The sequence below is a fragment of the Lates calcarifer genome, linkage group LG8 (assembly GCF_001640805.2).
Source record: "Lates calcarifer isolate ASB-BC8 linkage group LG8, TLL_Latcal_v3, whole genome shotgun sequence".
In the NCBI taxonomy this organism is placed as follows: domain Eukaryota; kingdom Metazoa; phylum Chordata; class Actinopteri; family Centropomidae; genus Lates; species Lates calcarifer.
The window spans coordinates 24,664,546-24,680,769 of NC_066840.1; the positions used below are offsets into that span (position 1 = coordinate 24,664,546).

The following is a 16,224-nucleotide window of genomic DNA, read 5'->3' on the forward strand; positions in this document are numbered from 1 at the left end:
GCCTCTCGTACATGGCTGGATTAACCTTCCAGGTGAGCCCGGGGCAGATCCTTGTTCCACTGAGTTTGATTATTTAACACCTGGAAACCTGGAGCTCTGCAGCTGGAATGAACAGCTGATTAATCAATCACATAAATGACAGAAAACTAATTCACAATTCATTTGATTAATTGTCTAAAAATGCCCAAAAATTCACTGGAACCTGGAACAGCAAACTCAAGATTTTGGGAATAATGAGACATTTTAAACTACTTCAATCGAGTATTAAAATAATTGTCAGACGTATTGATAATGAAAATAACTGTTGCTTGCAGCTTTACAGTTTCCCCATGATGGAGCAAGGCAAGGTTTTCTTTCCATTAATTATTTGGCACAAAGGAAAAAACTGAAGCAACAAATATAAACTGAAACAGCTCAGGTCTAAGAATTGGAGCCGAGATGGAAGCCGACTGAGGGAATAAATGAATGAATCAATCATTATGAAAGCAGGAGACGAGATGGAAACATCAGAACTGTGGACAGGAGAATGTAACCGTGCCTCCATTAATACAGATGACAAACAGAAATGTGATACAGACGTCATTATCCACCTGTCAGTTACTTTATTAAAGGTGCGTCTGTGCTACTGTGTGACTAATGTAAAATCAACGTGACACTGTCAGTTTCTTTTCTCTCTCTCTTCCCTTCAGAGCTGTTAATCCTCTAAAATCCCGTATTCAAACGACTGAACACTTCCTGAAACACTCAGACAGCCAAGGTGTGTGTGTGTGTGTGTGTGTGTGTGTGTGATGTAACACACTCCTCAAACTGACAGCAGTGAAACTCTATAGCCTGTTTGATCGGCCAGTTTTCAGTCATGCTCATGTTGACTTAACTAAACTAAAGAGCCTGCAGCTAGGAAATCACACTGCTGTGTGTGTGTGTGTGTGTGTGTGATGTCCATCTAGGCATGATGAAAGAAGATGAAAAGTGACGGATTAATGGAGACAGTCAGTTTCCCTTCAGGCCCTGAAGGTTTTACAGTTAAAGACTTTTTTGTTTGTGACAGTTTGAATTAAAACAAATCGAACAATCGTCTCATCAGGAAGTAGAATTTATCCACTGAGTCTGTGTTCAGTAGTCTGATACTGACAGCAGTCAGTCCTCAGGATGTTAACTGGCCTGTGTGAGAACATTCTTCTGTAAATCTGACAAGTGTAATTTCAGGACTGGACTCAGGTCTGGGTTTTAGCTGGAAAACCTTTTACATGCCATTTCCCACAACTTTGCATGAAAGATACATGTGCAGTTAGAAAAAACAGAACAGGCTGCATGTTTTTCCTGTGCAAACAAAATCTGATGCTTTAATTTAAATAGGAAATAGGAAAATAAAGTGAGAGATGCAGCGTTCTTCTTTTTAACTGTTCGCCATTTAGAAGCAAATTTGCCCAGAGATGTGCGATTTTACTCAAAGATTGTTCCGCTCAAGTTAAAAATGATTCATCTTAAGCGAGAAATCTGCACCTTTCCTTTGTTTTATGAATCTGAATATGATCAGATACCAGGGGAAAAAGTAGAAAGAAGTGGAGACACAGTGTCTGTGTCTGAGTAAAGTCATAATTCCTCTCTGCTGTGTGAACATGAGCTGCATTAGAGGAGCTCCAGTCGAAGCTCAAATGATGGAAAACCATGATGGAAATCTGACTTCTGTTTGTTTAATGGGAGGAAAGTTCCAGCTCCACACAGACCTGATGGTTTCCTCTCCTCCCTCTCTTTTACTCACTGTGTTGCGTTGCACTGCTGCATTTTGTTGACGTGCAGACAAAAATTGCAAGCGAGTCCATGCAAATTGAAAATGCAAATAAAAACAGATCTATGGAAACTGGCTAACTCGCTTACAGCTGACGTCAGTTCGTACATTTTCTGTTTGAACACTAAGACATAAACTTTACCTGAGATGTAAATCACTGCACAAATGATGATGTTCACATGTCATTTATACGATCAGTTCTTTTCATATTCACATAACTTAAATCAACTTGACATTAAGAGTCTTTGGCTGTCGAAGGAAAGGAGTGCTGCATTGTCCTCTTCATATATCATCATTCCATCAGCGGATGAAACCGGGGGCTTACTCAGCATGCAATTAAAATTCTTCAGCCTATTGATGGACGGGCCCATAAAGAAAAGTCACACCCTGGTTTATTGTAATCCAGTTTCACACACAGACTGCTGGGCCGAGTCCAGAACAAACGAGGTGTGTGCTGCCAGTGTTTACATACCACACAGATACATGATTGGCATTTGGCATGTAGCTTCCACACACACACACACACACACACACACACAGATGTAACGTTAAGTGACAGAGAGAATGTATTTTACGTGACTGACAAAGAGGAAACGTGCTGCCTCATGCACATTACGTTTTCAGCTCAGAACTCTCGACGAGTTCTGAGGAACGAGCTGCTGCATCACACGACCACAGGAGAGAAGAACCACGTTTGTTGTCATTGATTTAAACTGGGCAGACAGAATAACAGAAACATCTCCACCTTTCCCTGAGTGGTTGCTGAATGTCTTCACCACGTCTGACCCACTCTCCTACAAGAAATGTCTTAAAACATCCTCTGGATCCTCTGCTCAGTAATCCATCCATACTGTATTTAATCATCCATTCATCATGGCAGGTTAACAGTTTGGGTGTGTTGAGCAGTTTTATAATCACTGAGTCATTTACAACGTTTATCTCTGACTCTGTCGTGGACTCACATGTTTCTCTGACTTCTCAACGTTGTGTCACGTCCAAAAAACTTTGTCATTCGTCGAGGAAGCCGCTCACACCGTCGCTGTCACTCAGGCATGTTGATAGATGGCATCAGTGACTATTTGTGTCAGATGCGTTTTAATGGATGTTTTAAAGAGTAATTTATGGCCACTTGTCACGACCAGTTTACACTTCCAAACCCCAGAGCTCCCCTCCCTCCCTCTGAGAAAGAAAATGCCTTCTGCTGCAATCACCGACTCATCTTGCTGCTAAAATACCTGTTATTATCCTCGACAGGTATGAAGACCTACGACCCGGTTTCCCTCCGCTCACACATGTTAGGTAATTTCCAGGCTTCCATCTTTCAAAAGAGACGAGAAGAAAGCAAACATACCACCGCGCTGTACCTGCTCGAGGTGTACCGTCTGTCCGTCTGTCTGTGAATTTACTACCAGGCCTCTTCTGTCTGCTTAAATATATCATTATTTTCACATTTCCTTCCTGAGGGGTCTGCTCTACACTCTGAAGAACAGAGGCTCATCCAGGAGGGTCTGCTACGTGACAACACACACAACGCAATTTGGGTTGTTTTGTAGGTTTATGACGTATTTTATGCAAGAAGAAAAAGCGCATGACAAGCAGACTCGTGTTAATGATGTTTCAGGAGAAATGCAACAAAGAGAAGTTTTTAAATTGAGTTCATGAGGATGAGATGGTTTAAAACAACGTGAAATAAATTGCGTATTAGTGGAGTTCCTCAGGGAACTTGTTCGGGTCCTCTGTTTTTGTAATTCAAAGAGTGCAGCCATGGGTGCATTGCTTCAGTTTCTGTTGCATTGTCTGGATTCGTTGCCCAACAAGTGAACACATTAAAGAACAGATCACCTGAAGGTTCCTGATGCTCAGTTTCAGAGTGTAGATGGAGTGTGTGTGTGTGTGTGTGTGTGGGGGAGGTGGCAAAGGGGAGGAGGGTCGGTTCTTATCTGATCCAGACCACTTTAGGAAGACACCTGTGGTATCCAGGACGATATATTACCACCTAAGTAGCCGTAAACCCCCCCACCTCAGGTTTAGTGTTGGAGGTGGGCAGAGCTGTCAGACAGCTGCAGGGAGGAAGTAGACGACAGGCGGAAACGCCTTTTATTTATGGAGCGGTGAAATGAGGAGATTTAACAAGGAGCAGCAGCTGACAGCGAAGGTGGTCAGGTCCAAAATGAAGAATGATAAGAGACAGGACAGGAAGTAGAAACAACTGCCCACATTTACCAAATTTAATTAAGTTCTGACCAACACTACAACTCTTCCTGCTAATGCTCATCACTCACTTTATCTTTATCAGCTAATCTTTCTGCTCTGTCGGAGCTGAATTTGGTTTTTGTGTTTCAGATGTCGCTGCCTTCTTTTAAAAGTAAAAGCTTCTTCAGTAATGAACATGAACATGTAAAACTGCCTAGATTTAAAGAAAACTACAATCATGGCGTCTCTGATTACATTCAGTCTTGAACACTTTGAATTATGGTGTGTTCAAGTACACGCCAAAAGTGCTTTTCTTTGAGTCATAATTTTGTGGCTGTGAATTTCTCTTTGTCAACAGCAGTTTCAGTTTTTTCTCCACAGACGTTAACGATCCTGTTTACAGGGTTGAGGTTCAGACACTGCTGCACGATCTGTCAAACACTTCCTAAGAAGCACACGGACTCCTTTAGTGCTGATCCGGTCCAGGGTTTCGGATGGAGCGCATCATTTGGTGTGAACTAATCTGATCTGAGAGCTGTCTTTGATCTGCTGATCTACCTGCTGGACGAGCTCAGAGGATGTTTATTCCACACCTTAAGTGTTGACAGGTGTCATGAGGAGGGGGGCTGCTCAGGTGTGTGTGTCGGTGATAGACACTCCCTTTGTTTCCAGGTGTGTGTGTGTGTGTGTGTGTGTGTGTGTGTGTGTGTTGCTGAGGGACACTCATGCATTTCTTCTCATTTCTACGTCAGTGTGTGTGTTGATGTTTCTCTACTCTCACACGATTGCCCAAATGTGTGTGTGTGGCCAGGTGAAGGTGTGTGTGTTTATGTGTGTGTGTTGGGGGGGGTATGAATCCTCCTCTGTGCCCCTGGGCTCTTCCTGTAGCAGCGTATGTTTCCACCCCCCAGGCCTGGGGACTTTACAGGCTTTCTATCAGCTCCCCAGTGAAGACAATTAGCTGCTAAACGCCTCCCTGCTCGCCGCTGTTTGTTTACCCGCCCGCCGGCCCGCCATGTTGACGGCATGTTTGCTTTTTGTCTTCATATGTGTTTAACCGTGTATCTCTGAGCCGACGGGTACGTCCGGAGAAAAACACAAAGAAAAACAAGTTTGTTGATGTGACGAGACGAAGCTGAAGAAACTCTGACGCCACAAACATTCTCTGACAGATTAATTCTCTAAAAGAATAACTAAAGACTAAAATCTGTTTAGGACAAAATTACTCGCCAGCCTCAGGAAAACACTCATATTGGATAATTTCACAGTTTAATGTCTAACATTAATGTTTAGTTCCAGGACAGGAAGCAGTGTGATCTCAAAACTGAGAGGAATTTAACTGTGATTTATTTTTCTGCAGTGATACCAGCTCCTATAGACCTGAATTCACACCGACGGAGAAGCAGAGATGTTTGGGTTGAGCTCAGTCGGCTCTCACCTCCTCTGACAGATACTGTAGGTAACATATATGACTGTGGAAGTCATTCAGGCTGAAAACACTCGTGTGAAATAGGTTACGATGCCGTTCTCGGAAAAAAAAAACCAAAAAAAAACCTTGGGTCTTTTATTTTTGGAGCGACTTTCTGCTGAGAATAAAAAAAAGTGGATTTAATGGACATTAAGTGAAATGAATTTAATGGTTTTTGTCTTGTGAATGTTGAAGCAGTTGAATGTTGAAACCTTCATTTCAATGGTATTTTGATGACTAAAGCATGTTTTGCATTTTTGCTTAGAAAATGACTGAACTATTAAAGAACTGATGGATGTTCTCGCCTGTGATAACAAACTGTCAGTGGTAAAAACAAGCACTTTAGTGGAGTTTTTTGTCCCTATCAATCATTTACATCCAAAAACATGAGAACATAAGAACCAGGTTCAGAAATAAGGGCGGTATCGTTAAGAGCTAGTTCACATTTTGCAGATGTAAGTGATATTTTACAATCTTATCTCCTCATCTTCCAGGTCTGAAACATCAGTCACTGCAGACAGGATCACTGAACAAGACAAAAAGCTTAATGTAAAATCCCTAATAAATAAATTCAGAGGAACAGAGAAACGTACACGCTGCTACCAAACCAAAGAGAAGAAGAGGATGAGGTGAGTTCAGTCTGCAGGATGAACGAGAACAAAAGAAAGTGCAGCAGAGCAGAAACATCCTCTCAGATCATTTGGGACTTTGACTCCAACAAACACTGTGGTGCGTTCAGACGTCTGCGGACATGTCTGTGATGATACCAGCCACATATTGAAATGTTCATTTTTAGCGCCGAGATGTGGAGGCCATTTGCACCGAGAGCCGGGTGACGGCCGAGGTCGTGTAGAGACACATCGTCCATCAGCGTCCCCGTAAACTCCCCGCTGAGCCTCCTGCTCCGGCTCTGACTGATTCACATGGATATATGAGGTGTCACTTTATAATCGAGTCAGATTTTTGATTTTACAGATGAAACCTGTCTGTCTCTGCAGAACTTTACACACTGGACATCCAGCAGAGGAAAAACTTCAGCCTTTACTGCAGGAGAAGTACAAGAGGAAAAGTAAAAGTGCTGCTTTCAACACTCAGTGTAAAGACGACAAGAAGGGTGAGAAGAGGAAAATACAGAGGCAAGGAAGGGTGGAAAGATGGAGGGATCGAAGGAAGAAATCAATATAAAGAGGAAAAATAAAGACAATGAAAGAGTGAAAGATGGAAGGGCACAAAGAAATAAGGAAGGAAATGTAAGAAGTAAAGATTCAAAGAAAAAGAAAACAAGGAAGAAAGAAAGAAGGCGGGAAGGAAAAGAAGAACGCGGTTGGACGACATTCCCTCCGAAGGAAACATGAAGACATGATGTTCGGCCTCGTCTCTGCGACTCTGTCAGTTTCTTTCACCTCGGGCTCATTAGAGACGTCCTGCAGCCTCACTGAGCTTCCTGTCATTACTTCCCCATCTGATCAAACACTGACTGAAGCCGAGGGCCAGTGAGGGCCGAAGGAGAAACAGGTCGCCGTTTAACAGACGAGTGAAATGAAGCTACAAACATCAGGAGCAGTTCAGAGCGTCGATGTAGAGGGATGTGGCTATATGAATGTTGTTTATGATTATATGGTTGGATTTGGCACGTTGAGTTCTTCGTGCTGGGAGGATCAGATGGCATTTATCCGTTTATCTTTGGGAGGTTGTTTGTCAGCAGTTGTATGTTGTTGCTGACAGGACAAGTGTCTCTTTGGGAAAAATCATTTTTGTCACTGCAGCATTTATCATTTCAGTGGATTCACTGAAAGGGAGAGTCCAGAATATTAGCAACACAACATCCAGTGTCATGAAGATTCATCCATTCATGAGGATGTGACGTAAACGTCCACTGAACTTTTAAAAAATAACAAGATGAATTCATCAGAATTCTTGTCACGTTTCCCATCGTCTGAGCTCTTTTAACAAACACATCTCACTGTGTCTTCTTCTTCTGCTGCTGTGGTTTTAAGAATGGAGCAGAGAATCAGCTCCACCAGCTCTTTATCTCCATCCACCAGCAACTTCACTCACTTTTCTTCCACACAGTTTCAGGGAATTTGGTTCAAAATTTGGAAGGAAACTTCCGAAGTCACAGAATCATTCTTTCATTTTACAGATTATTTTTAAATGTTTGCTTCTGTCTGCCTCTGTTCACTATTTTCACTTGTCCTGCTACTGATCAATAAAGTTTCTTGAGCTCAATATATGTTATGCTCCATGTATTGTTGTGAGGTGATGTGTTGATTTTCTGTCATGGAGTAAAAACATTTCCACCTCAAACTAACAGACATGATCAGACAGCTGCCTGACAGATGTGTGAGTGAAATCTAAAGGCTCTTTTCAGTCTGTAATTGGGGAAATTCTTGTAAATCAAAGTTGAATTTTAAAAGGGGACTCCCTGGAAACCCCTCCAGGAGCCCCCCCGGGGGTCTCCAGACCTCAGTTTGAGAACCGCTGCCGTACTCGCCCAAACTGTCAGTCAGCGCTTCAGAGCGCCGGGGGCCTACAGTCATCTCCTAAACGGTAATTTATGTGTTGTTGTGGAGGACAAATTGCTGCAGGAGGTGCACCATTAGTTAAACTGCATTTCACAGCGACGTGTTTTCACCTGCAGCGCAGCTATGCCAAAAATGTCATAACTCAGCGCCGGGCCGCCGGCGGCCAGAGACACAGGCTTTATAGAGGAGGAGGAGGAGGGGTTCACTGACACACCACACTGTCAGAGATAATATATAGACTGTTCACGTTCTCACACACTCATAAACATACACAAACACACACACGCTTCCAGGCAGTTCTGATACAGATACTGATCTCAGGTTTAAACTGCTTCATCACCTGACCACTGGACGTCTGTTTGCTGCCTGCCTGCTCCCTGCCAGCTGACCCAGGTCTAAGGGCTGGTTTAACCTCCGTCAGAGCTAGTTCAGACCGTATGAAGGAAAAGCAGAGTGTAGTTGTAGTGAGAGGCCACACTCAGCGGTCAGAGAGAGAGGAGGATGTGATATGATGAAAACACAGAGAGCTGAAACAGAGCGTACACTGAGCAACACGAGGCGTTCAGGGCCCAGAGCGGGAATGAGACCGGACACCTGCTGCTTCAAGAGTCGTTGTTATATCATTATATTCACACTGCTCAGAGCTCAGCAGCACTCTGGAGTTATTTTAATCTGTGCTGTTTAACTGTTTGTCCTTTACTCTCCTGATAACTGATCAGCAGGTCAGTGTCATGTGATACCAGCTGAGAAAGAAGAACTCAGGTCCTTTACTTAAGTAAAAGTACCTTTACCACACTTAAATACTCACTAATACTCAATACTACATTACATTAAGGATTAAACACAAGTAAAAATATAATGTAAGCATCAAGAAATACTTCAAGTACTGAAAGTAAAAGTACTCATCATGCAGAATGGCCCATTTTAGAGTACTATATATTATATTACTGGAAGTATTGATGCATTAATGTGTTCTTCACAGAGCTATAGTGTAATATATATAATAATACATCATCTTCCCTTTGTTTTTAATGAATAATCTGAAGTGAAAAGTACAACATGTCCTCAGGGAAGTAGAAGGGAGTAAAAGTGTAAAGAAAAGTCCAAGTTTACTTGAGTTAAAATCCTTAATTACTCTCCATCAGTGTTTGATATATGTTCAATTAGTCCAATTAATTCCCTGTGGAACAAACCTCCCACTTCAGATTAAAACTAAACTCATTAAGATTCAGAGTTGTTGGTTCTTGTAAACTTCAGTGAATTAGTGGATATTATATATTTATATATAATAAGTGTTCAGTGAATCAGTGACACTTTCCAGGAAACTTAAATTATGCAGAAATCAACAGAATCTGTCTGAACCAGTGTCGACTGGTTCTTTTCTTTTCTTCTTCAAATGAACTGAAACCTGTTTGTGTGTCCACTGTGAAACCTGTGGATCCTCTGCTGCTGCTGGGACCGTCATAACAAACAGCACAGCGCCCTCCAGTGGTCAAACACTGAATCACACACAGAGTAAAACACAGCTCGTAGATCAGGGGTTTAACAAGTATTCAGACGAGTCAGTGTGCTGTGTTTAAAAAATGTGCATGAAAGTAAAAAGCAGAAGTATTCACTGTGAGTTCATTTAACATCCTGATTAAATAAAGTATTTTGTTCTCATATAAAGGATGTTATCACTCTTACTGAACCATGAACATGGAAGCATGAAATGAGGCTGAGCAAAGAGAGTCGATGGTGTTTAGGTGGAAAACGTGTCTTAGACTTTGTGTCTCAGATCGTCACGTCTGTCTCTGGATCAATCAGCTGCTGCTAAATACACAGAGAATAAACCGTTTGAATCACTCTGCAGCCAGAAGTTTAAATCAACATACTTATATATATTACCCCAAACCTGTTTGACCTGTAGCTGTTCCTAATAATCTGGACACTGAGTGAACTGCTGTGAAATAAAGTTTGAATGCAAAGCACTGTGATAGAGTGTTGGTTACAGCTGCTGTCACATGATAGAAAAGCTGATCTGCTTCTTGAAATTTCTGATCTGTTTTTGAGATTTTTTCTAAACTTTAAAATCAGTTTCTGAGTTTGAACAAAAAGAAGAGTTTGTTAAGATGAAGTCCAGGTTTCATTTTAAATGGTTTGAGCTGGAACTGTTTGTGTATCATTATTTTATTATTTCTGTCATTTCTGTTTTGTGATGAACGACCACACTTCATCCTCTCTGATATTTAATGTTATTATTGCTATACTGTTCTTCCTATATGTGCCATATAGACACTGTGTGTGTGTGTGTGTGTGTGTGTGTGTGTGGTCCTGATAAATGTCTGTCAGGTTTGGTTCAGAAGCTTCCAGCAGCAGCGAAGCAGCCAATCAGAGTGTGACAGACGAGTGAGAGTCCGACCATCTGTAGGTGGACTGATGCCGACACAGCGACACACACACACACACACACACACACACACAAATCAACACAACAAAACACTGAAAACAACTCACATTCACATAAATGAAAGATGCAGTTTGTAAAAATATGGAACTAACTGATGATTTCATTTGGTTCTGTTGCTGTAACTGTGACACTGTTCATCTCACCTGAACCTAAACCGACACTCACAGGTAAAAGATTTAACACATTTTAAAACATAGTGTTGATTTAATTTTTTGTGGACAGGCGGCCAAAACGAAGCATTTTTATTCCACTGTCTTAACGAGGACAAATGAGAGATGTTAGGATTGTAATAAAATACTGATCACTGTCGTTCTACATGTGAGCAGCTCTCAGAGGATTAACACAACACTCAGACAAAGAATACCACATCCTCATTAATACCACCTGAGACCAAAGATGCAGAAAAGGTGCAAACATCTGTCCAGCTGCAGATTTCTTCACTGACTACCCAACGCTTCAATCTGACAAATAATGGAAATTCCACAATATTCTCCATCACCAACCTTTGCCGAACAGTCGGCTGCAGCTCTGAAACCTGTTTTTATTCCAACATTAAAAACCACCAGATGACACATTTGCTTGTGTTTTGACTCCGTCTGGTCCCTCAGTGTTTTATTAGCCATGTAGTGAATATGATTACATGCTCTCATCCCTCCAGTTTATCTTTTATTTTTTGCTAATTGCTCCATAATAGAAGCATAATCCCCCACATTCATTAACAAAGACTGAAAATTAAGTGTTGGCACCACATATGCTCCCGAGCCCTCAGCATCTATAAATACGTGTGAACCGCGCAGCCCGGCTCTCTTTGTTATTACTATACAATTTCCATTATCTTATATTACTGCGGAGATAAAGAATTATAATTACCGAGTGGGGAATTAAAAAATTAGCACAAAGCTGCAGTGCAGGAGTGCTGCTGTCGTCTATTTGTGGTTAACAGAGAGGTGTTTTTTTCCCCCATCGCAGTCACCTCCAACAAAAGGTGAAAATTGCACCCAGGGGGGAACAGCTTTGTGGGGGGAAAAAGGTGTAGATTCACCCCATCCTCTCTTTGTCTCTGTCGCTGCCTTTGGCTCGTCCCCACAACTGCACCATCAGTTGGTTTCTGCCTGCTGGAGATGACGGGGACAGGCTGTCATGGCTGCAGGGGCCCCCGGGGGCCCCCAGGGAAACACAGGCTGCTGATATCCAGCAGCTGAGCGAGGCTCCGATAATTCACCTGATCAACGTGTTAAAACTGCACACAGAGGCAGAAAACACTGGTAAACAGGAAGCGGAAAAACAAACTGTTACTTTAAGGGCGAGAAAAGAGCAAATGTGGCTCAAACTCCCTGATTAATGTCTGACAGACGCCTTCATTATCCTCTTCACGTCACTACAGACATCAGACAAAAAACTGGTTATGAGCACAAACACAAACTAAGTCAGTCACACAGACAGATACAGGAGGATACAGGACAGAGGGACGAACGAGTCCCTGTTCTGGAGCCTGTTGTGTTGAATAAGTGGAGTTTAAGCTTCAATAAATCAAAATAGGTTGAACTAAACAAACTGTTCTCATGTGGAGATCAGCTGTTATTAATATTTTTATTGAATACTCACACAGTCAGGTTTAAGTGTTAAACTGAACCAATTGATAAAGCTGTTTAATAATGATACAGTTTTATAAAAATAACACAACAGATCTCAGATTATAAAACAGCTCTCCAGTAACATTTGACTAAATGAGGAAATATCCGTTTATATAAACAGATGCTTCCTAATTATTAGAAACTGTATGAATACTACTGACACAGAAATAGCAGTTCTGTGCTGCTAAAACTAACGGTTACTTTTATTTGGACAGAACTAAAGGAGTTTCCAAACAGCTGATTGACACATTCTTCAGTTTGAACGGTGCAGCTCAGCTCAGTAAATCACTGGTTTGAAATCTGTGCTCATAAGGAACTTAGAAAGGCCTTTGTGCACAAACAAACAAAAAGCTGTGGATTAATGCAGAGGTGCTGCAGCCCAGTCCAGATTACACTGATAACACCGACACTCAGCGACGTAAAGGGTGAAAATAAGGAACAACGGAGGCTGGAAAACCTGCAAATCTGCAGGTTCATCACGGTACAGTAGAGACGTCTTTATTCCAACAAACTTTCTTAAAAGACCTGACAGATTCAGAAGAATCCAGATTCAGTAAAATGCTGCTGATCCTAGTCCCTAAAGTCAGAAATTGGGTCAACACTATTCTTTCTAAGTGCAGTGTGTGAGTGTGGATAATGAAGGCTGAGAGCTTCCATTAGCTGAGAGCTTTCATTAGTGGATCCACAGTGGCTCATTAGGAGGATAACAGGCTAACCGGCTGTAAACGCCTGCTGTTTTAACCTGCTAATGGCTCTGCTAACCTCTGATCCATCAGTCAGGTAACTGCACACCTTTATTTATCTGCATTCACCTGCCTTTACCTGCATTCCTCCCGCTGAAGACCCCAGTCTGCGTGTTAAAAGTCACACCGGCAATAACTCAACATGCAAATGAGGAGAGAAGAGGAGGTGACAGGTAGAAATAGTGTATGTCGTGATGTATAGACACACACACACACCACACACACACACGATCACATATGAAAATGAGATTTAAGGCTGTGATCTCGTCTTCAGATGCTGGAGATGAGCGAAAGCTGAAAATGTTTCCTGTGTAATGTAAAACTATGAGGTTTTTAAAAACGTATCTTGTTGTTCATGTTTACTGAGAACAAACCAACAACAGGCGGTAAACAACAGCTAAAGGCTGAGTTAACACGTTAAAACAAGTTCTGAGGATATGAAGAAATACAGCATGGAGCACGTCTCTAAATCCCTGACAACATTACTACAGTTCATCTACTCTGCTTGAGTAAACATGGAGAGTGTGCCACACTGACGTTCTGATAGTATCAGGTTAACAGCCTGTATTTAACTCGAGGTTGCAACACGTTTCCTTACTTTACCCAAATCCTGGTCCCTCAAGTCCTACAGTTTTCACGTGTTCTTACTTAATAACTGTCACACGTATCTTTCCTCTACTTGGCTTCATCACTGACTGAAACTGGATTTGGACAGTATTATCAAAGTTAGAGTCTTTGTCTGCGGGGGTGGGAGTAGAGGGAGCTAACGTTAGCTCACAGAGCTAGCTAGAGCTGCTAATATCTGACAGCGACAGTTGTTATTTTAGCTGTTATGAATTTTAAAAGTCAATCTGCCGCTGTTATCACTGTAAACTACAGAGTGTTCTGGAATGTTCGGGAAAGTTCTAGAATGTTCCCGAATGGAAAGCCGGGCAGGCATAGCAACAGTAACTAAGGTGGGCGGGGCTTAACAAACCGAGCGGTTTACAGTCACTTGTCATTCATCCGATCATTCCTCATCCTTGTGCTTTATTCTTTGAAAGCAAAGCATTAGCTTCTTGTTGTGCAGGTGGAGCGGGCTCAGTGCTGCCTGCAGCGGGTCGACTCGACAAACAAACAAACAAAGATGAACAAACAGCTGCAGGATATTTTTTGTAGAGTCAGATTTATATAAATACTGAATATTGTACAAATACATGGTACCGTTGTCTCTGGAAAATAAAATCAGCATGACATCATGGTCTGTATATGTACAGACTATTATTCTAAATCCACTGCCTTTACACTCCAAAGCATCCAGAGGCCGACCAGCACTCACCAACAGCAGAGAACAAGACAGTGTCAGCAGCCCTCTGAATATCAAACTAAAAAGCCTGGATTACAAAAGACTAATTTATCCTCAAAGTTCACAGACAGGGTCCTGCACCAGCTTCCCACCCACAGACACCACATGGTAGCTGACAGGAACTTTATCCCTGTTTTCAAAACCTTTTCAAAGTCCCTTTTAAACCTTTGTCTTTCAGACTGAAATGATCCAATGTGGGAAAACTGAGCCCTGAATATTGTCTGCAGGTGTAAATCATCCTTCTTATCATACATTTAAAAAAACTGCAATTACCCTATAATGATACAGTCATAGAGGTGACCTTACATTTATTTCTGACTAGGTTGTTGTAATGATTGAACAGAGGTGAAAATGTGCTACACTGTTTGTGATAACTTTTACTCTCACTCTCTACTCACCCTTGTGCATTTTAAAGTGTGTAGATAACAACTGATATTTCATTTTCAAATAAACTTGTCCTAAACTTTAATGATCAGCGACACTAATAAACCACCTGCCCTGTGTTTCTGGGATCACTGACCTCCCTCTGCTCTTTAAAATAGATCAGATTCTATTTCATCTTTAAACTTCATTCTTCATGTTTGTATTAACAGTGCTGGTTAAGTTCCTGCTGCTGAAACATCTCAGTGTCATAATCTACTACAGTTCAGTTCAGTTCAGTTCAGCCTGGTTTGGCTTAGTTTGGCTCAGTTTGAAGAAACTTACTGCATTAACCAAAGAAAAGGACCTTAACATAATTATGACTCAGAATCTCATAACTGCAGAATCCAAATCTCACAATGGTTTTGATGCAGTTGTGAGAAAAAAAAGTATGAAAAACAGTCATAATTAAAAAATGTCTTTTTTTTCTTTGACAAATTCAGTGCCTCCAATTAAAGAGAAATATTCTGTAAGAACTAAAAAAATAAAAATACAAACACTGCTTTCCCCGATAAATAAGAAGAGATTCAACCAAACTTTAGACGTCACTCTCTTCACTTTAACAGTATCAGAGGGAAAATAAAGCACAATGAGATGAGATTTTCTGAGGTTAGAAATCAGGAATCAAACACTGAGTGATTTTATATTTGGATAGAAACCTAAAAAAACCCTCTGATGTTACAGTATGATGCATATTTGGCAGATGAAACATGCGTTTGTTCGGCAGCCGTCCCTCTAATATCTCTGCTCCATTTTGCACAAGCCCAAAGTAAAAAAAAAAAAAAGACTTTATGTTTGTATTCACACCGTGCCAGCAGGTACCGAAAACAACAAAAGACAACAGAGACAGCTCAGGGTCGGTCATGCTCGTCTGTTTTCAGTCCGCTCAGTCCGGTTTGGTTCGGCTCTGTGTAACAGTCCATCTCCATCCACTGAGGTTTGAGGTCAGACACCAAACCGTCTGCTCAGAGCTGTTCACATTAAAACTCTGAGTTCATGTTGAGAAATGTTAATACTCTGCTACTGAAGTGACCAGTTTAACAGAAGGTTTTAATCCACCATAATATTTTACCTGGCTTATAAAACAGCCGTTCTGTTGGAGTTGTACCTGACAGAAGGGAAATGTAGTTTGTTTAATCCTCAGGAATGTTAAACTCCAGGCTGCTTCAGTTCAGTCCAAGTCTGTTTGTTCCAGTCACACTGTTGACTTTTGCTGATTTTTCTGCTCAATGCAGCTACGTTTGGTTTCACTGAAGAATACTCCAGCTGCAGATCCATCAGAGCAATAAAAACACAAACTCTCAGCAAAATAAAGCCCCCTGGCAAAAATCAGAGCCACGACCAGCGTTTTCCCAAAAGGATCCGAGTCGACCTGCTGGTTAAAAACTTAAAATCCAAACAGGACAGAAATCAAACCGACACCCGTCGTCTACGCCAGGAGACACCAGGGCGTCTCGTTCTGGTCACACTCCAGTTTGGTGTTGATGACGGTGCAGGGAGCCCCGCTGATGGTCAGCTCCTGTCTGGACTCCACCTGGTAATGCAGGTTAGTCAGCCCCCCCTCCGGATCCACCTTAAACTGCTCCTACAGGGAGGAGGGATGGGGAGGAGGGAAGGAATATCTCCACTTTAAACTTCATTCTTGTGTTGGAAGTTTT

General features: G+C 41.8%; 1 protein-coding gene across 2 annotated transcripts in view; it reads right to left on the reverse strand.

Annotated features, from left to right (window-relative positions):
* b4galt7 (xylosylprotein beta 1,4-galactosyltransferase, polypeptide 7 (galactosyltransferase I)) overlaps positions 1-16,224 on the reverse strand; it is a 78,130-nt gene that overhangs the window by 55,861 nt on the left and 6,045 nt on the right. The window contains exon 6 of one of the 2 annotated variants that reach the window (XM_018686276.2): positions 13,948-16,151. The exons of the other annotated variant lie outside the window; for it this stretch is intronic. Within the exon in view, the coding sequence (XP_018541792.1) occupies positions 15,996-16,151 (156 nt within the window). The 3' untranslated portion in view covers positions 13,948-15,995. Of the gene's footprint in view, positions 1-13,947; positions 16,152-16,224 lie in introns of those variants that run through there. 2 annotated transcript variants of the gene reach the window in all.